The sequence below is a fragment of the Astatotilapia calliptera genome, chromosome 20 (assembly GCF_964374335.1).
Source record: "Astatotilapia calliptera chromosome 20, fAstCal68.1, whole genome shotgun sequence".
Taxonomy (NCBI): domain Eukaryota; kingdom Metazoa; phylum Chordata; class Actinopteri; order Cichliformes; family Cichlidae; genus Astatotilapia; species Astatotilapia calliptera.
The window spans coordinates 2318306-2341088 of record NC_137441.1 but is presented as its reverse complement, the minus strand read 5'-3'; the positions used below and the strand labels follow the sequence as shown (position 1 = coordinate 2341088).

At 41.4% G+C, this 22783-nt stretch overlaps 1 protein-coding gene and 3 long non-coding RNA genes across 4 annotated transcripts; 3 read left to right on the top strand and 1 right to left on the bottom strand.

Annotated features, from left to right (window-relative positions):
- Positions 1-454: 454 nt before the first annotated feature.
- LOC145423052 (uncharacterized) lies at positions 455-6107 on the top strand. The gene is made up of 3 exons (XR_013904166.1): positions 455-1604; positions 1750-2088; positions 2627-6107. It is a non-coding gene; the product is annotated as an uncharacterized LOC145423052 (long non-coding RNA).
- A 156-nt stretch (positions 6108-6263) lies between these two features.
- LOC145423051 (secretory phospholipase A2 receptor-like) lies at positions 6264-10446 on the top strand. Its single transcript, XM_080295158.1, has 7 exons — positions 6264-6468; positions 6647-6743; positions 6972-7156; positions 7708-7903; positions 8049-8378; positions 8917-9008; positions 9585-10446. Exons 2-7 carry the CDS (start codon positions 6710-6712, stop codon positions 9702-9704), a joined length of 957 nt encoding a protein of 318 aa, XP_080151284.1. The 5' UTR covers positions 6264-6468; positions 6647-6709; the 3' UTR covers positions 9705-10446.
- Positions 10447-18906: 8460 nt separating this feature from the next.
- LOC145423285 (uncharacterized) lies at positions 18907-19774 on the top strand. Its single transcript, XR_013904365.1, has 2 exons — positions 18907-19211; positions 19369-19774. It is a non-coding gene; the product is annotated as an uncharacterized LOC145423285 (long non-coding RNA).
- On the bottom strand, positions 19775-21235 carry LOC145423284 (uncharacterized). The gene is made up of 2 exons (XR_013904364.1): positions 20923-21235; positions 19775-20293 (listed from the first exon to the last, which is right to left on the bottom strand). It is a non-coding gene; the product is annotated as an uncharacterized LOC145423284 (long non-coding RNA).
- Between the last annotated feature and the right edge of the window lie 1548 nt (positions 21236-22783).

Sequence of the window (22783 nt, the reverse complement as noted above, 5' to 3'; positions counted from 1 at the left end):
TTTGAATCCCTCCTGTATCCCTCCTCGATATTTGAACCCTTAACACAGTTTTGAGTCGGCCCATCTCATGATATTCGTGCTTGTGTGATTTGAAGGCTTTACCTTTTTCATGAAGTGGTATAAAAGTGTATATAAAATATCTGTGAATCTTATTACTTCTGTTCCTTCCATGTTTTTCTAGATGGGGTGTAAGTAGGTTTCCTTTATGTCCTAATTAGCTAGGACGCCCTCATGCAAACGATTGACTGTAAGGAAAACTGATTTAACTTGTTTTGAATTGACTTCTGCACACACACATGCATCCATCGCCTCCTTGGAAGTAACTTGCATATTCATTTTGCATGAGGATGAAGATGAGAAGTCATGTCACAACAGTCGGACCAAAGGAGAAAGCAGGGAACATACAAGAATGGACAAAGCTCTGTTCATCATAGCGGCATCAGGCAAGTCTGAATTATTACGTTTCCATCATCATATTTAAGTGTGATCCTTGTGATGAAGATTATTACTGTAACTCTAAGGGACTTCAACTTTCATTGTTTTTCTTCACAGAAATGAAAAAGATGATGCATTAGTGCGTTATATTTACTCCTGACACAAATTTTCTGCCAAGAGAATAGATTACACAGAAATGCATTGAAGCTAAACTCATTTATTTACTGTGTTTGCAGGCCTGTGTGCCATCGCCTCCAAACATCACTACCAGTTTGTTTATGAACAGAAGAACTGGACTGAAGCGCTGAGTTACTGCAGAGACAAATACATAGACCTGGCTACTATAGACGACATGCAGGATGTGCAGATGCTGACCAGCACAGTAGATTTAAGCAAAATGACCACCATGGAATACGGCAATGTAAATTATTTTTCTGGCTTTTTTTGTGACAGTAGGACTTTAGGTTTTTGTACATTATTTAAATTTTATGGTACTGAACTATATTTAAACTATATTTTCTTGAAAGATCACTTTTCTTTTCTCACTGTTGCCAAGTTCTCACATGGGGTCATCTGATCGTTGACTTTACAGTATAATAAAGCAGATTGAGGCAACAGTTGTTGTGATTTGCTTTTATAAAAATAAAACTGAATTATTATGAACCATTTTGAATTGAATTGAATAAGGTTAGCGTTAGGATCTTGTGAACTTACAAATATTTGAATATAATTTTTGTCAAGTGGAAAATGTTTTTGACAGAAAAATTGTGATGCAAAAATCTACAAATTAATTGAGATTTTCTTAATTTGTATTAATCTTTATAAATAAAAATGGAAAAAATTAAAGAACTAAATTACAAAATATCACAAGATATGAAATGTTTTATACTGTATATATCAGTGCTTACTTATAATCTGACAGCCTAACTCATATATTTTATGTCTAATGAAACAAACCCACTGGTGCTTTCAGAGAGCCTGGATCGGGCTGTATGATGACATCAATAGCTGGCAGTGGTCAATGTCAGAAACCAGTGAGTTCAGAAACTGGTCACCTGGACAACCGGATAACAAATGGGTTATAGAATACTGCGTATTTATGCTTGATGGACAGTGGTTTAATGACCCTTGTGCGAATGTGTTCAGATTCGTCTGCTCTGATAACACAGGTGAGGATTTTCAACTTAACTAGAAGCTTAGAACAAAACAGGTCCTGTTCTGTGCTTTTATTGATGTTTCAACAACGGCCTAATTGTTTAGACTTACAAATGCATTTACAGTTGTACACAGCACTTGAGTATGGTCTGTTTTCAGGGTCGACTAGGACATTTGTCTTCATTGACATTATAATGTCATGGGCGAACGCCCGGAGCTACTGCAGACTTCATTACACAGACCTGGCCAGTGTGAGGAGCATGACAGAGAACCAGAAGATAGATAACCTGGTACCTCCAGGGATAAGGGTGTGGATCGGCCTTTTCAGAGAGTCCTGGAAGTGGACGGATGGAAGTAACTCCTCATTTACATATTGGCAAACAAATGAACCCAATAACAAGAATGGACCAGAGCTTTGTGTGGCAGCAAACTTTGAACAAAATGCAAACTGGGAGGACTGGGCCTGTGGCTCACAGAAGGAGTTTGTTTGCAATGTTGGTAAGCATTACTACCTGAATCATTGGCTGCTATTGGTCACAATTTACAAACTACACCCTAATGTAAAAGGTTCTTGCTGTACATCCGCTGTTGTGGTGGCAGCTGCTCAATATGTGAAAGTAACTGTATGTGAGAAAACAGTCCTGTACAGTGAGCTCCTAGCTGCTGGCTTCACATTTTGTCACCCAGAAACCTCAAGTGGTCACACAGTTTATTCTGCCAGACCCACATTCAGTGTTGTGATGGAAGCTGCATCAACCGTTGTGTTCAGTTCAGAGGTTTGAAGTGAACACTGTAAAATTATTGTGAATATTAGTATGACAGGATGGGTCATAACAAATGGGCCATTTCTGTTTTCTGGTTGTCGCTTATATATAAAATTAAAACAGCAAACAACACACCAGGAAGGTTAATCTGAGATTTTGGCACTCATAAGTCTTTTATTGCAAGTAAATTATGCATTTAAAAGCAGAATATGAAAATGCAAGTGAAAGATAGAGCTGATGAAGGATGTAACAATTTGTTCTTATTTTAAAAGCACCTGTTTACAAGGAAGTGGTGAAAGTGAACCTGATAAACTCCGGTCTGGATCTGACCCACCCTGATGTGATGGTAGCCACGCTGAACCAGGCAAGTCATGTTTATTTATTAATATACATGAGAGAGAGATTATACATGCACACATACATCTGTGTATGTGTGCATGTATTTAAAAATTGAAGCTCTCACTGAATTGCAGCTTTATCACAACACTGAATGTGGACCTAACAATCTGGCTGGATTCAGTTGCACGACTGTGTGAACAACTTAAGACTCTCACTACTTCTGGGTCTGTCCTCGTGATGTGTCACTGAAACTGCCAGTCGACTGTATCTGCTTCACAACAATATAGAAACAAGAATTTTTCTCAAATCAAACTTAAAGCAGCGTATTACTTCTACTTGATCACTAAACAAGTGCTTTATTACAGCATATAAATACATTTTTCTTCAATATTCAAAACACTGACTATTAGAGATGATTTCATCTGTGTATTAAAGTTGTCTACACAAAATGTTTTGTCATGCTTGTTTGCACAGACACCTCCTTCAGCTCATGTACCTTAGGCTGAGTCAGGTTTTGAGTTCTCAGTTATATGTAAGAGCCATGAGTGTCAGTCTGTTTCATCCTGGCAGATGAAGCTGTGGGGAGCAATCCTTCGAGTACTGTGAAAATCATCAGCCCACAGTGTTCAAGCCAAATGCCTCAGCTTAGGACCATGATCCCGTTTGGCCTCTGGTTTGTAGCTTGTTGTAGTCCTGGTTATGAAAATGAGGTTCGATTTAATCCACGAGTGCTTGCTCTGTGCACAAGTTTAAGATCCACTGAAGATATAAAAGTACACGTGGTCAGTACGACGCTTGCAAAGAGCGATCAAAAAATAGTAACCAGAGTCTGAAAAGCACAAGGTGTTCAAATAGTCCTCCTTTAAGAGTAGCTGCGCCACATTTACACCTGGGATTGTTTTATTTTTATCACACATTATAATAACTTTTTATATATTTCATTTCCAATATTTGGACCAATCTCATGTGCTTTTGTAGTTTTATTAGACATTATTATTAGTCATCAACTCTCTTGTGAAATATTACTGCAAATTTAAATATCTTCTCTTAAAAATAGATTCTGAAGAATTTAGTGTATATTATTGTCTGAGTAATGTTAAGTATTTGTGTGTGTCAGATCCAACAGAAGCTGAAGGAGCAGGGAGTACAGGGAGACGTCAAACTGAGCTGGAGGAAGCAGTCAGATGGATCGGTCTTCCACAAGGACGAGGAAACGAAGAAGAAGAGCATCGTGTGAAAATAGTTCAAGAAATGTTGCTTTCGCCTTTGACCTTTCAAGTGCTATTGTGCCATATTATCATATTATTCTATGCTTTGTGTGAATATCATCATCCAAACAAAACAAAAATCTAATTATGATGTCTTTGCATAGTTTTACATAGTTTTATTCTTACCTGTTAACATTTAAAACACAAGACGTTTGCTGGGTATTTGGTGACAGTTCACTGTAATTTTAATACATGCGGTTTTTTGCTTGCCTTGATCATGATGTATTTTAGTCTATTGAAACCATTTCAAAGGGTGCAGTAGCTGGCATGTGACACATGGGGGCCCTACGCTGAAATGTAGGTCTTTTCTGAATATTACATTTGCACACGTGTGATGAAGAACTCAATATCTTTTTTTTCCCCTTTTTTTTCCCTTTTTTTTTGCCTGTCCCGTTTGGCTCTTTCGCATCAGAATTATTGTCTAAAGGTGAAGAAAGATGCCCAACGGATTTACTTTACCAAATTGACCATCCCAGCCTTGCCGTAATGGTCCATTTGATTCACCCTTTATTGTTTATTTTATTTTCACTTGCTGAATACGGGACAGACTTGACTGGGGGAAGGTGCGTACACCTGTGAGCATGGACGCGCTTGTTTTTTTAAAAGGTTCCTTCATGTAATGATCTGCTACAGGGTGTGGGGGGGCCACAGCCCCGTCCTCCAGGGCATGAAGCAGGTATGCAGGAGATCAAAACTCCAGACATCCAGAGGCCCCCAGAACACAAGAGACCAAGGAAGACCAACAGAGGGGCAGCCGCGCCACTGTCCCAGAAAGAGCTGAGGAGAGTCCCAGATGAGGGCTCACTCAGCAGCTGCAGAGCAGAAGCCAGGGGGGGTTGCAGTGACGCGCCCGTGAGCTCTGCCGGCAGCCAGCCGTGCCTGAGTGACCGAGCCCCAGGCCGAGAGGCCGGGGGCACCCCACCCCCGAAGTGGCCCGAGCGAGCCCCAGGCTCCAGGCCCCGATAAGCGGCCGCCAAGGAGTGAGCCGGTGTGTACCTGGACGCCCACCCCCGGACACAAAGAAACACCAACGCACCAACGTCTGAGGGCGTCTGCCACCGGCAGGGGAAGTGGTACTCTAATTTTCGTTTTTCCTGCAGTGTATAATAATTGGTGTATTTCAAAAGTAAAACTATGAAGTGGTGGGAAACTATTTTGTGCAACTTTTTTGTATTTACAGTTTTGAGGGATAAGCCTCTTAAATTTCTCTAACTAGAAATATATGTTAAAAAAAACGATTTATTTATTTATTTATTTATCTATGCACTTAATGCAGACATATTATTAAAATTTAGGCTGTAATGGTTGTATTGATTTATAGCAACTTGAAATGCTCCCAAACATGGCTCCACAGCAGGTAAAAATATAATATAAGCTCTGATGGACTTGGTTCTATGGTAGGTCTTAAAGGGTTAAAGAGTTGAAGCTCGGTCAGTTAATTGATGGTCAGAAGCTTCATCCGGCGCGATGTCCGGCCGATCTATTGAGCAAAGTGGCCTAGAGCTATGGAAGGATTGCATACATGCTTACAATACATATATCACATATAATCTAGAAACAGGCCTGAATAAAGGCCTGAGGGTATTCAGCAACCTGCTGCGTTTGAGTTTTCTTGGTAACAGATGACTCAGAATAAGTCAGGAAGTGTACTTCTGAAATGTCTTTGTTTCCTCTGTAAAGTGTGCATTTTTTGGTGGTTATTTTGAGGAGCTGTCTGGATGAGGCTATTTGAATAACCAGGTTATTCATTATTGTCTTTTGTTTGTTTATATTGGTATATGAGCTGGAAGCACCTGGCTTGGAGGTGAAGAAAATGTTCTTCTCAAACTGTGTCAAAAGTCGTTACCAGAACATTTGTGGTTTTGGAAGTTATGCATGTATTGTATCTGCTTTGACGCATGAGGGGGCGCCATCAATAATACCCTGATGCTATAAAAACAACTGCTTGTGTATTATTGGGTGGAGATCGACGCTGAGTGTGTGACCGTTCATCTCCCCACACGTGATTTTGAATCCCTCCTGTATCCCTCCTCGATATTTGAACCCTTAACACAGTTTTGAGCCGGCCCATCTCATGATATTCGTGCTTGTGTGATTTGAAGGCTTTACCTTTTTCATGAAGTGGTATAAAAGTGTATATAAAATATCTGTGAATCTTATTACTTCTGTTCATTCCATGTTTTTCTAGATGGGGTGTAAGTAAGTTTCCTTTAAAATGGTAAATGGCCTGTATTTGTATAGCACTTTACTAGTCCCTAAGGACCCCAAAGCGCTTTACATATCCAGTTATCCACTCATTCACACACACATTCACACACTGGTGATGGCAGCTACATTGTAGCCACAGCCACCCTGGGGCGCACTGACAGAGGCGAGGCTGCCGGACACTGGCGCCACCAGGCCCTCTGACCACCACCAGTAGGCCACGGGTGAAGTGTCTTGCCCAAGGACACAACGACCAAGACTGTCTGAGCCGGGGCTCGAACCGGCAACCTTCCGATTACAAGGTGAACTCCCAACTCTTGAGCCACGATCGCCCCCTTTATGTCCTAATTAGCTAGGACGCCCTCATGCAAATGATTGACTTTAAGGAAAACTGATTTGACTTGTTTTGAATTGACTTCTGCACACACACATGCATCCATCGCGTCCTTGGAAGTAACTTGCATATTCCTTTTGCATGAGGATGAAGATGAGAAGTCATGTCACAACAGTCGGACCAAAGGAGAAAGCAGGGAACATACAAGAATGGAAAAAGCTCTGTTCATCATAGCGGCATCAGGCAAGTCTGAATTATTACGTTTCCATCATCATATTTAAGTGTGATCCTTGTGATGAAGATTATTACTGTAACTCCAAGGGACTTCAACTTTCATTGTTTTTCTTCACAGAAATGAAAAAGATGATGCATTAGTGCGTTATATTTACTCCTGACACAAATTTTCTGCCAAGAGAATAGATTACACAGAAATGCATTGAAGCTAAACTCATTTATTTACTGTGTTTGCAGGCCTGTGTGCCATCGCCTCCAAACATCACTACCAGTTTGTTTATGAACAGAAGAACTGGACTGAAGCGCTGAGTTACTGCAGAGACAAATACATAGACCTGGCTACTATAGACGACATGCAGGATGTGCAGATGCTGACCAGCACAGTAGATTTAAGCAAAATGACCACCATGACAAACGGCAATGTAAATTATTTTTCTGGCTTTTTTTGTGACAGTAGGACTTTAGGTTTTTGTACATTATTTGAATTTTATGGTACTGAACTATATTTAAACTATATTTTCTTGAAAGATCACTTTTCTTTTCTCACTGTTGCCAAGTGCTCACATGGGGTCATCTGATCGTTGACTTTACAGTATAATAAAGCAGATTGAGGCAACAGTTGTTGTGATTTGCTTTTATAAAAATAAAACTGAATTATTATGAACCATTTTGAATTGAATTGAATAAGGTTAGCGTTAGGATCTTGTGAACTTACAAATATTTGAATATAATTTTTGTCAAGTGGAAAATGTTTTTGACAGAAAAATTGTGATGCAAAATCTACAAATTAATTGAGATTTTCTTAATTTGTATTAATCTTTATAAATAAAAATGGAAAAAATTAAAGAACTAAATTACAAAATATCACAAGATATGAAATGTTTTATACTGTATATATCAGTGCTTACTGATAATCTGACAGCCTAACTCATATATTTTATGTCTAATGAAACAAACCCACTGGTGCTTTCAGAGAGCCTGGATCGGGCTGTATGATGACATCGTTGGCTGGCAGTGGTCAACGTCAGAAACCAGTGAGTTCAGAAACTGGTCACCTGGACAACCAGATAACCAATGGGTTATAGAATACTGCGTATTTATGCTTGATGGACCGTGGTTTTATGACCCTTGTACGAATGTGTTCAGATTCGTCTGCTCTAATAACACAGGTGAGGATTTTCAACTTAACTAGAAGCTTAGAACAAAACAGGTCCTGTTCTGTGCTTTTATTGATGTTTCAACAACGGCCTAATTGTTTAGACTTACAAATGCATTTACAGTTGTACACAGCACTTGAGTATGGTCTGTTTTCAGGGTCGACTAGGACATTTGTCTTCATTGACATTATAGCGTCATGGGCGAACGCCCAGAGCTACTGCAGACTTCATTACACCGACCTGGCCAGTGTGAGGAACATGACAGAGAACCAGGAGATAGATGACCTGGTACCTCCAGGGATAAGGGTGTGGATCGGCCTTTTCACAGAGTCCTGGAAGTGGATGGATGGAAGTAACTCCTCATTTACATATTGGCAAACAAATGAACCCAATGGACCAGAGCCTTGCGTGGCAGCAAACTTTGAACAAAATGCAAAATGGGAGGACTGGGCCTGTGGCTCACAGAAGGAGTTTGTTTGCAATGTTGGTAAGCATTACTACCTGAATCATTGGCTGCTATTGGTCACAATTTACAAACTACACCCTAATGTAAAAGGTTCTTGCTGTACATCCGCTGTTGTGGTGGCAGCTGCTCAATATGTGAAAGTAACTGTATGTGAGAAAACAGTCCTGTACAGTGAGCTCCTAGCTGCTGGCTTCACATTTTGTCACCCAGAAACCTCAAGTGGTCACACAGTTTATTCTGCCAGACCCACATTCAGTGTTGTGATGGAAGCTGCATCAACCGTTGTGTTCAGTTCAGAGGTTTGAAGTGAACACTGTAAAATTATTGTGAATATTAGTATGACAGGATGGGTCATAACAAATGGGCCATTTCTGTTTTCTGGTTGTCGCTTATATATAAAATTAAAACAGCAAACAACACACCAGGAAGGTTAATCTGAGATTTTGGCACTCATAAGTTTTTTATTGCAAGTAAATTATGTATTTAAAAGCAGAATATGAAAATGCAAGTGAAAGATAGAGCTGATGAAGGATGTAACAATTTGTTCTTATTTTAAAAGCACCTGTTTACAAGGAAGTGGTGAAAGTGAACCTGATAAACTCCGGTCTGGATCTGACCCACCCTGATGTGATGGAAGCCACGCTGAACCAGGCAAGTCATGTTTATTTATTAATATACATGAGAGAGAGATTATACATGCACACATACATCTGTGTATGTGTGCATGTATTTAAAAATTGAAGCTCTCACTGAATTGCAGCTTTATCACAACACTGAATGTGGACCTAACAATCTGGCTGGATTCAGTTGCACGACTGTGTGAACAACTTAAGACTCTCACTACTTCTGGGTCTGTCCTCGTGATGTGTCACTGAAACTGCCAGTCGACTGTATCTGCTTCACAACAATATAGAAACAAGAATTTTTCTCAAATCAAACTTAAAGCAGCGTATTACTTCTACTTGATCACTAAACAAGTGCTTTATTACAGCATATAAATACATTTTTCTTCAATATTCAAAACACTGACTATTAGAGATGATTTCATCTGTGTATTAAAGTTGTCTACACAAAATGTTTTGTCATGCTTGTTTGCACAAACACCTCCTTCAGCTCATGTACCTTAGGCTGAGTCAGGTAAATTTAAATATCTTCTCTTAAAAATAGATTCTGAAGAATTTAGTGTATATTATTGTCTGAGTAATGTTAAGTATTTGTGTGTGTCAGATCCAACAGAAGCTGAAGGAGCAGGGAGTACAGGGAGACGTCAAACTGAGCTGGAGGAAGCAGTCAGATGGATCGGTCTTCCACAAGGACGAGGAAACGAAGAAGAAGAGCATCGTGTGAAAATAGTTCAAGAATTGTTGCTTTCGCCTTTGACCTTTCAAGTGCTATTGTGCCATATTATCATATTATTCTATGCTTTGTGTGAATATCATCATCCAAACAAAACAAAAATCTAATTATGATGTCTTTGCATAGTTTTACATAGTTTTATTCTTACCTGTTAACATTTAAAACACAAGACGTTTGCTGGGTATTTGGTGACAGTTCACTGTAATTTTAATACATGCGGTTTTTCGCTGTTGCACTTGTTAGACTATAATATTATTTTATGCCATGTTATACCCCTAATTAAAGATTGTGAATTATTATGTAGTTTTAGTTTGCATTATTCTCCTGAATTAGAAGAAGCTGATAACTATTGCATCTGTTAAACTGATTTGCATTACATTAGACTGCTGATTTATTGTGGATGAATGATATTGTTTTATGATGCATTATACTGCTGAGTTATAAGAAATACTGTTCGCAGAAAGTCATCGCCTTATTTGTCTGATTAGAAGAGAACAGAATATGCTGGAGTTTTCTGCCCCATCTCAGCAGGAGCAGATAAACGGGGAGCCAAGGTCGTAGCTTAGGCGCCGTGTGAGAGAAAGCATGTGAATGTTTAGGCTTTTATGATAAGGTGGGGGCACCAGAGGCTATAAGAGTTTGATCAATGCTCCACCATTTTGAGATCTGAGGCTGTCTGCATACAGTGTCCATCTCCCACGCGTGTGACTATTAAAATCATCGTTTGACTTAACCCGGCCGGACCAGTGTTGTTATTGTGGTTTTTTTCTCTTGTCTCCATCCCCAATTTTGAAATCGTAACACACTTTACAGACAGCCACTGAGTGTTTGATGCAGTAGAAGCAGAATTAGAAGCTGATTGAGGCTGTAAAGATGGCGCATTCTTCACAAAAGCAGGTCAGCCCCACGCACGGGGCGAACTTGCTAACGGAGATTTGCACATTGGTGCGGTTATGGCGTTAGCGTCATTTTAACTAGATTAAAGCTGACAGCACGAATATTATGAGATGGGCCGGCTCATCATTATCCTGATTTGCATTTGTTTGTCTCACTCAGTCCAAAAATTACATCAATAGGGAGACGTGGATGTCTACCAAAGAGTAAATAAAAGGGCGAGTATCCTGTCACTAGTTGTGCAATTATCGGCATGCACAACTTTGTTTACATAGTCACTCCAGTTTTCTTTCTTTTCCTCATCCAGGGTCCGCAGCATTCACAGCACGGTGCGATTAAACCTTTCCACTGGGTTTCCCTGTGGATGGTAGGGTGTAGTCTTTGAGTTAGCTCCTGTGTACTTCTGCAGCTGTTTGAATAAATGGTTTTCAAATTCTCTGCCTTGATCATGATGTAATTTACCAGGAAAACCAAATTTCAAGGAAAAGTCATTAAAAATTTTATCTGCTGCTGTTTTGCCAGATTTGTTGTGTGTAGAGTAGACTTGAGCAAACTTGGTGAAGTTGTCCTGTAACACTAAAATATACTCATACCCTCCCCTGCTCTTTTCGAGATGGACATAGTCTATTGAAACCATTTCAAAGGGTGCAGTAGCCGGCATGTGACACATGGAGGCGCTACGCTGAACTGTAGGTTTTTTCTGAATATTACATTTGCACACGTGTGATGAAAAACTCAATATCTTTGTACATATTCAGCCAATAAAACCTACTCCTTGCCAAATTCATCACACGGTCCACCTCCAAGTGACCCATTTCGCAGTGAAGGTGTTTGTACACCAGTTCTTTGTTCGATTCTGGAATCACAATCTGAGTATAAGTCACAGTCTTTCGTATCAGCAACCCATCATCTGAAATAAACAGCTTTTTCCACTCATGTAGTAGCTGTTTTACTTTAGGATATTTGGTCGCTGATGTTTTGTCAAAGCTTGCACCTGTGCTCTTTAAGTTGAGAACATAAGCTACGCCAGAGTCCTGCTTTTGAGCTTGTAATAGCTCCTGTGTTGTGATTCTCACATCTGGCTGAGTTTCTCTAAGTATTTTATTTACTTCTGGATTGCACGTTATAGCTGATATCCAATCCAGTTGTTGTTCTTCCTGTGTTTCAATGGCATTCAGTACTGCGCTTAACACTTCAGGCGAACACAGCTCAGTACATTCTGACATGTATGAGTTCATACTAGAAGGTGTTCTGGACAAAAAGTCTGCATCCACGTTACTTTTTCCAGGTCTGTATTTCAGTGTTATGTTAAAATCAGCCAGCTCGGAAACCCATCTGTGTCCTGTCGCATTCAGTTTACCTGTGCCTAAAACATAGGTTAAAGCAGGGGTGGGCAATCTCAGTCCACGAGGGCCGGTGTCCCTGCGGGTTTTAGATCTCACCTTGGGTCAACACACCTGAATCACATGATTAGTTCGTTACCAGGCCTCTGGAGAACTTCAGGACATGTTGAGCTAATTTAGCCATTTAAATCAGCTGTGTTGGTTCGAGGACACATCTAAAACCTGCAGGGACACCGGCCCTCGTGGACTGAGATTGCCCACCCCTGGGTTAAAGGGTTGTTGTCACTGTATACTGTCACTGAGGAAACATATAACAAATAGTCTCTAAAGCGCTCAGTCGCCGCCCATTTTAGTGCCAAAAACTCCAGTTTCCCTGAGTGCCACCTGTAGTTCTTCTCAGCCTGTGTTAATGTTCTTGATCCATATCCAATTACTCTTAATTTACTGTCCTGCCTCTGGTACAAAACTGCACCAGGGCCTTCTTCTGATGCATCGATGTGCAGAATGAAGGGTTCCTCAAACTTAGGATAAGCCATCACGGGTGGATTAGTCAAAACATCCACCAAATAGTCTAGTGCTTTTTGGGTGGCTGTCACTCCATATGATTTTTTTGGGTGGGTGCAGCATGCCCCGCCTTGGCTGACCGCGCTGGTGTTTGGTCAACTGAGAGTAAATCATATAGTCACATTGCATGTCTTGAAAAATCTTGTGCATAGCTTCGGTAGTATCCTAAAAGCTTTCTCAGCTCTTTAATGTTTGTCGGTGGGTTGTCCTTCAAAGCTCGTCCTGCTTGTACCTCTTTTTCATCCATTTTGTAACCGTCCTCATTTTTAAACAAGTCACATTTATCAGGTCTTAGTTTTACGCCCCAAGCCTGCTGACGTTTGAGAACTGATCTCAAATCTTCAATATGCTGCTCAAATGTTTGACTGTACACTAAAACATCATCTAAATATGGAGTGCATATTTTGTCCCTCAAGCCTTCTAAACTTTCCTCCATACTACATTGGAAAGCTGAAGGCGCATTGGTGAGTCCAAATGGAATTCTATTCCATTCATACAGCCCCCAGGGTGTTGTGAAGGTGGTATATATTTTCAAGTCTTCGCTGATTTCACCTTGATAGTACGCTTTGCCTTGGTCAAGCACACTAAACCACGTATTACCGCCAAGTCCATCAAGGATTTCCTGTATTCGTGGAATAGGGTGTCTGTCTGGAATGGTCTTTTTATTGAGGCCCCTATAATCGACACACAGTCTCAGGCCTCCATCCCGCCTCCTCACACACACTATTGGAGAGGCATATGGTGAGGTTGATTTGCGGATGTTACAGGAAAAATTATTCTGTGTTTCTTTACCTTCTTTTAAATGTACAAAGATGCCCTTTGTCTATGGTTAGATTAGTTTAGAATTATCCTTTTAGACTTTCTCAGCAAAGACACTGTTTTGGGACATATTGTTTTAGATTGTTTTATCTCTCACAGCTTTCTCACAGCTCTCTGCTGACGAGACTAGCGCCACATATGGAGTTGTTTATTTTATCTGTTTTGTATTTTCTTATCCTGTTCTCACTGTCTTTCCTATAAAAAAGTGCCAAGCCTCTGTTCACGTTGTGAGTTGTTCGCAGCTCACCCGTGTATACGTTTGATAAAGAAAGTAACTTTGTCTCATTGTGTCTTTATTTCTCCTGGGTCTTTAACAGAGTTTCCCCCAACAGCGGATAAAGTCTTTTTTAACAAGTCCTGAATGTGACTTTTTACTTCATCATAGAGAGCACGTGGGACCGCATTATAGGATTTGGCTACAGGAATCTGATCAGTGAGTTTAATATCCATCAGCAGCCTAGTAGGCGTGAGAAGCCATTTTTGTTGATTAAGTTTTCTCCTGTTTTTCATGTAGAAAGTTAGGTAAGAGAATTGTCTTTTGTTTGGTTTTCATTTTGTGTAGGAAAGCGTAGGGACCATTAGGGAGTTTTGTTTGTTACACTGAACAAAAATATAAACGCAACACTTTTGTTTTTGCTCCCATTCCCCATGGGATGGACGTAGAGACCTAAAATTCATTCCAGATACACAATATAACCATCCCTCCCAAACAGTGGTCACAAATCAGTCCAAATGTGTGGTAGTGGGAACATCTGCTATATTGAGATAATCCATCCCACCTCACAGGTGTGCCACATCAGGATGCTGATCTGACATCATGAGTAGTGCACAGGTGTACCTCAGACTGCCCACAACAAAAGGCCACCCTGGAATGTGCAGTTTTTTGCGCTATTGGGGGTCTGGGGACCCAGAACCGGTCAGTATCTGGTGTGACCACCATTTGCCTCATGCAGTGCAACACATCGTCGCATGGAGTCTATCAGATTGTCAGTTGTGGCCTGTGGAATGTTGGTCCACTCCACTTCAATGGCTGTGCGAGGTTGTTGGATATTCGTGGGAACTGGTACACGCTGTCGTATACGCCGGTCAAGCACATCCCGAACATGCTCAATGGGTGACATGTCCGGTGAGTATGCTGGCCATGCAAGAACTGGGACATTCTCAGCTGCCATCTGTCCTGAACAATGTGAACCATGATTCATCCGTGAAGCGCACACCTCTCCAACGTGCCAGACGCCATCGAATGTGAGCATTTGCCCACACAAGTCTGTTACGGCGACGAGCTGGAGTCAGGTCAAGACCCCGATGAGGACGACGGGCATGCAGTTGAGCGTCCCTGAGACGGTTTCTGACAGTTTGTGCAGAAATTGTTTGGTTGTGCAAACCAATTGTTCCAGCAGCTGTCTGGGTGGCTGGTCTCAGACGATCTTGGAGGTGAACCTGCTGGATGTGGAGGTCCTGGGCTGGTGTGGTTACACGAGGTCTGCGGTTGTGAGGCCGGTTGGATGTGCTGCCATATTCTCTGAAACGCCTGTGGAGACGGCTTATGGTTGAGAAATGAACATTCAATGCACGGGCGACAGATCTGGTTGACATTCCTGCTGTCAGCATGCCAATTGCACGCTCCCTCATTGCTTGTGGCATCTGTGGCATTTTGCTGTGAGACAAAACTGCACATTCCAGGGTGGCCTTTTGTTGTGGGCAGTCTGAGGTACACCTGTGCACTACTCATGATGTCAGATCAGCATCCTGATGTGGCACACCTGTGAGGTGGGATGGATTATCTCAATATAGCAGATGTGCCCACTACCACACATTTGGACTGATTTGTGACCACTGTTTGGGAGGGATGGTTATATTGTGTATCTGGAATGAATTTTAGGTCTCTATGTCCACCCCATGGGGAATGGGAGCAAAAACAAAAGTGTTGCGTTTATATTTTTGTTCAGTGTATGTTAATGAACTTATGCATATTCATGTAACCTCAATAAAAGAGCAGTGTTACGGGAGAACGGACGAGAGCAACTGGGGTCAAGCGAAGGAACGGCGTTTGTCCGGTCTCTCCCGTGCACAAGAAACCTGAAGAACTTTGCCTACTTCGTGTCTTGCTTTGTTGTGTATTTGTATTGTCTTCAACGTTCCAGCGAATAGGTTCAGGCTACAAACCTATCATTAATTGGTCCTTCGAGAGCCGGCTCCCTGGAATCGACATTCACCGAGGGGAGGAGGGACACGTTGACAGACTGACGTCAGCCAGGAAGTTCCTGTGGATTAGCTGTCTGTCTTTTCTCCTCGATGAATGACGATCGGCGGGATCCGAGGCTGATATTACACGCTAAGCAACGCCGAGTAAGTTTAAAGAGCCCGACTCTATAACCGTGTGGTTGTGCAGTCTCCGCCACTTTGTGGGGCGTTGAGAAGTTCGCTACTTTGTGGAGAAAGAGGTTCCTTGCTACTTTGTGGAGCAAGAGGTTCCTCGCTACTTTGTGCAGCGAGAGGTGAGTTCTCCGCCACTTTGTGCAGCGAGAGGTTCCTCGCTACTTTGTGCAGCGAGAGGTGAGTTCTCCGCCACTTTGTGGGGCGTTGAGAAGTTCGCTACTTTGTGGAGAAAGAGATTCCTTGCTACTTTGTGGAGCAAGAGGTTCCTCGCTACTTTGTGCAGCGAGAGGTGAGTTCTCCGCCACTTTGTGGAGCGAGAGGTTCCTTGCTACTTTGTGCAGCGAGAGGTTCCTCGCTACTTTGTGCAGCGAGAGGTGAGTTCTCCGCCACTTTGTGGGGCGTTGAGAAGTTCGCTACTTTGTGGAGCAAGAGGTTCCTTGCTACTTTGTGCAGCGAGAGGTGAGTTCTCCGCCACTTTGTGCAGCGAGAGGTTCCTCGCTACTTTGTGCAGCGAGAGGTGAGTTCTCCGCCACTTTGTGGGACGTTGAGAAGTTCCGCGGGGTCCAGACTATGCTGGACGATAGGCCTATTTTGTGTTGTTGTCGTTGTTGCCGTCGTCGTTGTTGTTGTTGTTGTGTGAGTGTGTGCGGAGCAGAACACGTGGTCTGTGACGTCAGCAGCTGTTGTTGTGAAGAGCGTGTGGAGAAGGCCAGCCCACATCAGCAGCACTTAAGATATGCTCTGGTGAATGGCTTTCCCCCACCCCTTGCTGACACAAAATGTTTATTCTTTAGCTTGCCCTGTTCGACAACAGCCTGTGTGCCAGACCATAGATTTAATTGAGGTGGATAATTGCTAAAAGTAATCTGCATTAAGCTTGTGGTTGCTCAAATTCAGTACAATGACATATGAGGTGAAGTGATATAGGCAAATATTTAAACTAATGATGTGCATAGAGGCACTTGACCTGTGTGAAAGACTGTCGTCTTATTATGAGCCATTGTTGAGATATAGAGCACACCTGTGAAAACAACTAATATGCTGAACCCTGTATGAAACATCTAAAAGTACATGATGGAGAAGCTGAATTGAATATGAAAGTGCAAGTCTTTGCCACTGTGGGCAAAGCACACAACCACTGTGTGAGGTTGCGTTGCGGTCTCTTCTGAGCTGATGAGCAAGCTACACATTATCAGATCGAGAGCTGTCTGAGGACTACTCAAAGAGAGGGAAACAGAGCTATGATAACTGTGATAACTGGAGTGTGCAGCGTTTCCGTGAGCAGTTTTCCTGCATCTTGACTCATGTGTGTGGAGTGTTCATAGCATCAGCATCATGTTTTTGTTTATTTGTTTTGTTGAGTTAAAAATAATTAGATAAACTTGTGATCCTGCCTATGGATCACCATGGCACATATCATCAGCCATATGATTTATTTATGCAACTGACAAAGTGAGTGTGAATGTGTCTGACGTCACAGTGTTTTTGTGCGCTGTGTAAAAGTAATTGCCTCTGATTGTGAGAGCGCTGATTCTGCGGGTCACCAGCTATTGTAAAGAAAGAAAAAAAGAGTGAAGAAGAAAGAATTTGTATTGTAGATGAAAAAAAAACATAGGAAAAAGGTTTTGTGTTGATTAGCCAAAAACAACTACAATTTCATTTTCTGCTTTTAAGAAAGGATTGTTCACAAAAACACACACACAGAGAGAGAGAGAGATGTGTGTTGATTAAGCAGTGATGATAATAATGAAAATGTCTTAGTTTGTTAGTTTGTCACTTTCAGGTGAAAAGCAGACCTGAATCAATTTTCCACATGCAGCGGTCGGAAGAAAGTTATAGTTTAACATCATTGGAAACATGCAGGCCAAGTTTCTGGCTGACTTATTTACAGCGCCATGTGTTTCTCAACCTCACAAGCAAGCTCTCACTCCTCCCTGAAGACAAGGAATGCAGCTCCAAAGAGCAATAGCATGGCAGATAAAGAGACAGCAGCAAAGTCCTGAGCAAAGAGTCCCAGCAAGCAGCAGCAGTGTGGACAAACAGCATCGGAGAAGAAGAGCAAACCCATCATCCTGCCTGATCGGATGAATGGCACTGTGTTTACAAGAAGCTGCAAATTCACTGTGCATGTGAAAAGAACGTTTGAGGAGAACTGAGGAGACTGTTGGAGTTTGACATTTGCCACCTTGCAGTAAAATGGCAAGAAGAGACAGTGAAACACAGGACAAAGTTGAAGGAGAACTGCCGGCTGTTGGACTGTCAAAGTGGGAGAGGACAACAGAGTGAGAGTAAGTGGAAACACAGAGGAATGCTGTTATTTAATGTGGGAAATCAAAATTTGGGTTAGCAAACCTGGGGAAAAGAAAACTGACTGCTTAAGTTGGAAAATTGTGAAGGAGTCTGAAACACTGCAAAAAAAGAAACATATACAAAATCACACACACAAGCAGAACATGCATTAACCCTACTAACACTTACAAACACAAGAGAGCTCATGAAGATTACACAACATCTTAAGCATGTGAGTCTGTTTATCATCTTGTCCAAGTCACCTCGTGTGATGCAAAGACCAGTGGACTCATAGCACATTAGTTAAGAAATGGTCAAATAATAGCAGAGAAGTGTGTAGGAAAGGCAGCTTTAAGAACATGCCCTGCTGGAGATGCAGCTCCACAGACATTGATTAAACCTGCCTAATAACACAAACACACATGCAATGAAAATTAGCTTGTTATCTCTCGTCAGTGTTTAAAATAGTGTGAATTTAACAGACACTTGTTATCAAATACTGAATTTATCCAATGCTGACAATTAACTCTCTAGGTTGCAGGACAACAGTTTAACTTTTGTGGAAAAAAAAAAAAGATTCTGGTTTGACCAACCAGTGATCAGACAATAAATTTAGTCGTTGATATAGTAAATTGGGAAATGCTTGCTGCTTGATTGATGCAGCACAAGTAATTTACTGTATGAGGGAAATTCTATTTTTGTGATAACATTTTGAACGTGCATTTCTGTTGTCCTGTCAACTTAGTGGGTTAATAGCTGATATGCAAATTAGTTGATCGTTCTTAGATTAAGGAAAGGTGACTGAATTTTAGCACGAGTGAATGAGATGTGTTGGAGTTTGTTGTGTGTTGAGTGGAGACTCTAAAACACTGAGTTTCCTATAGGGCTTCGGAGCGTGATGTCACGGGGGTGGGCGTGGAAAGGATTTTGGCCCGATTCACCATTTTGGGGGTCTAAGCTAGGAGCGATAGCATAGCCATGGTTCGTACTTGCTGTGTGCTCGGCTGCAATGTTCGATCTTACGACCGGCACGGGAATAAGGTTGGATTGTCTTTTTATGCTTTCCCAACCTGGAAGCGACATGAGGCAGCTCGTGTATCGATGTTACCAAACGAAGGCGTCTAGCCTGGATAGCAGCTGTGAGACGAGCTGACGTGCAGCTCTCTTCCATCTCCAAATATCTGTTGGTGCTCCAGACAGTTTCATTCCGGTAAGTTCTAAATATGTTCATATCTCTCTTTATAGCCTATTAGTTTCATTTTCGATGCGCTCTGAGCTCATAGCAAATTAGAACAAACATCCTACTGAGTGATTTTGCAGAACTACCGTCTATTTATAGAGTTGCTAATTATTTGGCATTATTGCAGCAAACCAGCCGATGAAATGGATGAAACATCATGACTGGTTTCCAGCGCTACACGAGGGACCTGCTTCAAACAAACCACCATGCCAATCAGATTACTTCTTCCATGTGAGGGTGAAGAGGTGACCCTTCTGGATAAGATGGTGAAGGTTTGCTGCGTTTGGTGAACAGTGTGATAATAAAACCAGAGAAGAATGAAACCTGCTCCTGTTAAATGTTCTTAAGTCTTGTGCTGTTATTTTTTCAAAAGATACAGTAAATAAAGTAATGTTAGTAGTGGGTGATATCATGTAAACACTCATGATTTGGTGTAAACATTTTGTCATTTGTAAACTGTAAATGACATGGATTCTACACTGTTACTGATGTGATGTTCTATAAAGTGGTTTTAATAAAAAAAAAAGGCAAAATAATTTAGTTTCTTTATTCAACTTTTGAACAGTGGGACTCAGTCAGTACATATTCAGTAAATGCAAATTATTTACACAGCAGTGCACTACAGGCATACATCTAGACCCCTAGATAAAACATGATGGCATTATAGCAGTGACAACTCCTCCACAGTAGCAGGTGGGGTTTTTCTTTTTTGAGGACGGCTCCTTTTACCCGTCACTACAGATGGTCTGTGTATGTTTTGATCAAGAGCCTTTTTTTGGGCAGCTGAAGAGAAGTCGTCTATCTTATGGCCAACCTCTGGGTGTATCTTGGTATTATTACCAGGCAAAACCCAGTATGCAGGTTCATCTGTAACAGTCCTTGTGCCACGGATCAACACTGTTCCGTCTACTTTAGACAGAAGAGCAGCGACGTGGGTGCAGGTCTCTGCGACTCCGGCCATACAGGTGCAGCGGGCGGCTTCAACCTTCCCTGTGATGCTCACAGTGACCCATGGCTGCAATGCTGGTTCATTCAGTCTTAGAGTGCAGCACCTGAAACACACACAGACAAAGTTCATTTAAAGACAAGAACTATGAGCCAAGGCCGACACAAATGTGTTTAATCTACTTTATCATAAATGTAACAAAGTGTCAAGAAAGTTAGCACATACATGTCATTTTTCATTTCTTTATGTGTCCATCTATAGAACGCTGCATGTTATAGTCTAAATCTGTCTGTTCTGTCAGAAACCTGCCTGCAGAAAATGAACCTAAAGTATGTAATGCAAGGATGTCATCACTTTAGAGATGGAGAAAGCATAAAGTGACAATTATGAATCACTTAATATGTTAAGGAGATTCTGCAGGTCATTAATCAAAGTATAAAATTAAAATAAAATGTATTTTCAGTGACACAAGATACAAATATGGAAGCAAGATGTATAATTAGAATTATTTATAATAAACATTAATAAATCATTGCAATTTCTTTAACCATAGAGAATAACTAAATCCTTCAGGACAGTGTCTCATCAATGCACTGAACTCACTATGTTATCCACCTAACAGTCTCCACATGTTCTCACTGTAATTTCCCCTCATGAATGAATTTATGCTGCAGTAATCTGAATGTTTGCAGGGAAATCAAACGCATTTCACTCGCTGTACTCGAACTGACTTACCTTTGATTGAATGACGACTTGTACGCGCTGACTCCACAGATAAGGTATGAAATATATCAGGCTACGTCAATAGCGGTTGGTCTTCAGGGTTTCTACTCCACGGCCGTATTTCATACGGGTCCACATTTCCAATGCAGGCTATTTTCTGCAAGTACCGCCGCTTCGCCTCTGGACGCAATCGGTCTCTATACAGTCCATTCTCTTTTAAGCTGCTTTTAAGCATCTTGTAATCGTCGTTCCAACACAGTGTGTTTGATTTGATTCGTAGACCCCGAAAATGCCGCCGCGCTCCCACAATGCATTGCGGCGTGACGTCAACTCCGAAGCCCTATTTTGATGTGCGAGTGAATCCTGTACCTAGATACACAATTCTGGATACGTCAGAACAAACTTCCTTTGTGAAGTTCATGACACCATGTCACATGTTTTAGGATGAAGGGAAAAAGGAAAACGGAATAAAATCTGTGGCCTAAATGAGTGAAGAGCACAGACCTGGGGATTAAACTCATAGCTAATAGGACATTAGGGTTATGTTGTGTGTTGTGCAGCTGATGGTTGGTTTGGAGTGAATCTAGCTGAAAATTTTTCCTTTTGTTGTGAAGTTGAGCCTGCCAATTAGTATGATGGTATGATAAACCATGCTAATGGTATGATTTACCCTCCTGAGATGAGGAGCTTGTGTCATGACTTAACAAGGCTTTTTTATTTTGATACTTTCACAGTGCACTGAAAGTTTTGTTCGATAATCTCTGTCGTTTGAGCAGATCTGCACGATTAGAACAGAAAGTGCTGTACGACACGTCGTCGAGGAAATTGTTACGAGTTTCTCCACATTAAAATGGGCTCTGGAGAAAGCCACTTATTTGGGACAATTAGAAAGTAAGTTCCTGTCCAAAAAGGATTCAGCGATGTATTCCGAGCTAAAGTTCTTTTTCTTTTGAAATGACGTCATTTTGCTGAGAGTGGAAACTAAATGCGACGATAGGTTCGACTATCAACAAAGAAAGAAAGAATGAATGTATGAATGAATGAGTGAAAGAAAAAAAACTGACTGACTGACTGGTAAAAGCTGACAAAAGCTGACAAGACTTTACTGATGTAACACGACTGTGCGGAGTTAACCCCCACCTGACAAAGGTGCAGATGAATCTATGTGTATTTCCTTTTACAGGAGCAGAAAGATGACAGCAACATTCGAGGTTGCGTGATGATTTAACCTTTTAAGTGCCACTTTCTGTGTCTGTGCATCTACCAGGGGTGTTATTCACTACCTTGTGTTGCTCACAGAGGAAACTGTGAGAAAGTGTGTATACACCTGCGCAGCGCTAACATTTGCATTTTCTTTTCTACAGCATTACAGTTCTTCATGTGGTTTGATCACGTGATTTATACCAGGACAACTGGTTGATGTTTTTTCCTACTACAGGATTTCTGGGTTTATATGTGAAGAAACTGTGTTTCCAGGTCATGAGTGGTGGTGCTGTTACACTGTGTTGTTGGGATAATGTGAAGGTTACTTTGATGATGTGAATAACATGTGAGAAATTTCCTGTGTTGAAAACTAGTGTCACTTCTTTCCACAGCAATGGATGGCTAACTTTATGGTCTTTTTATGGCACCTCTGGAACCTGTCGACCTGCGTCTGACCACAGTCAATGTGTATTGCTAATGTTTGTTTTTCTAAGAATGCATGTAGAGGATTCAGCAGAAGCGGACAAGTGACATGAGGAAAAACAAATAAGAGATGCAGTGTTTATGGGATAGTTTAATATGGGCTCATTTGCTGGCCACTTTTGAGCCCATAGTAATATATGAGTGGAGTGACTTTGCTTAAGGGCAGTCACCGATTACATTAATGTTA

What these genes read in the sequence shown, in the direction of transcription:
- LOC145423051 (XM_080295158.1), top strand. Translation starts at nt 6,710, where the DNA reads ATGGAAAAAGCTCTGTTCATCATAGCGGCATCAG. An exon ending in GTTCATCATAGCGGCATCAG is followed by an intron (nt 6,744 to 6,971) that starts GCAAGTCTGAAT and finishes CTGTGTTTGCAG; the next exon opens with GCCTGTGTGCCATCGCCTCC. An exon ending in CGTCTGCTCTAATAACACAG is followed by an intron (nt 7,904 to 8,048) that starts GTGAGGATTTTC and finishes GTCTGTTTTCAG; the next exon opens with GGTCGACTAGGACATTTGTC.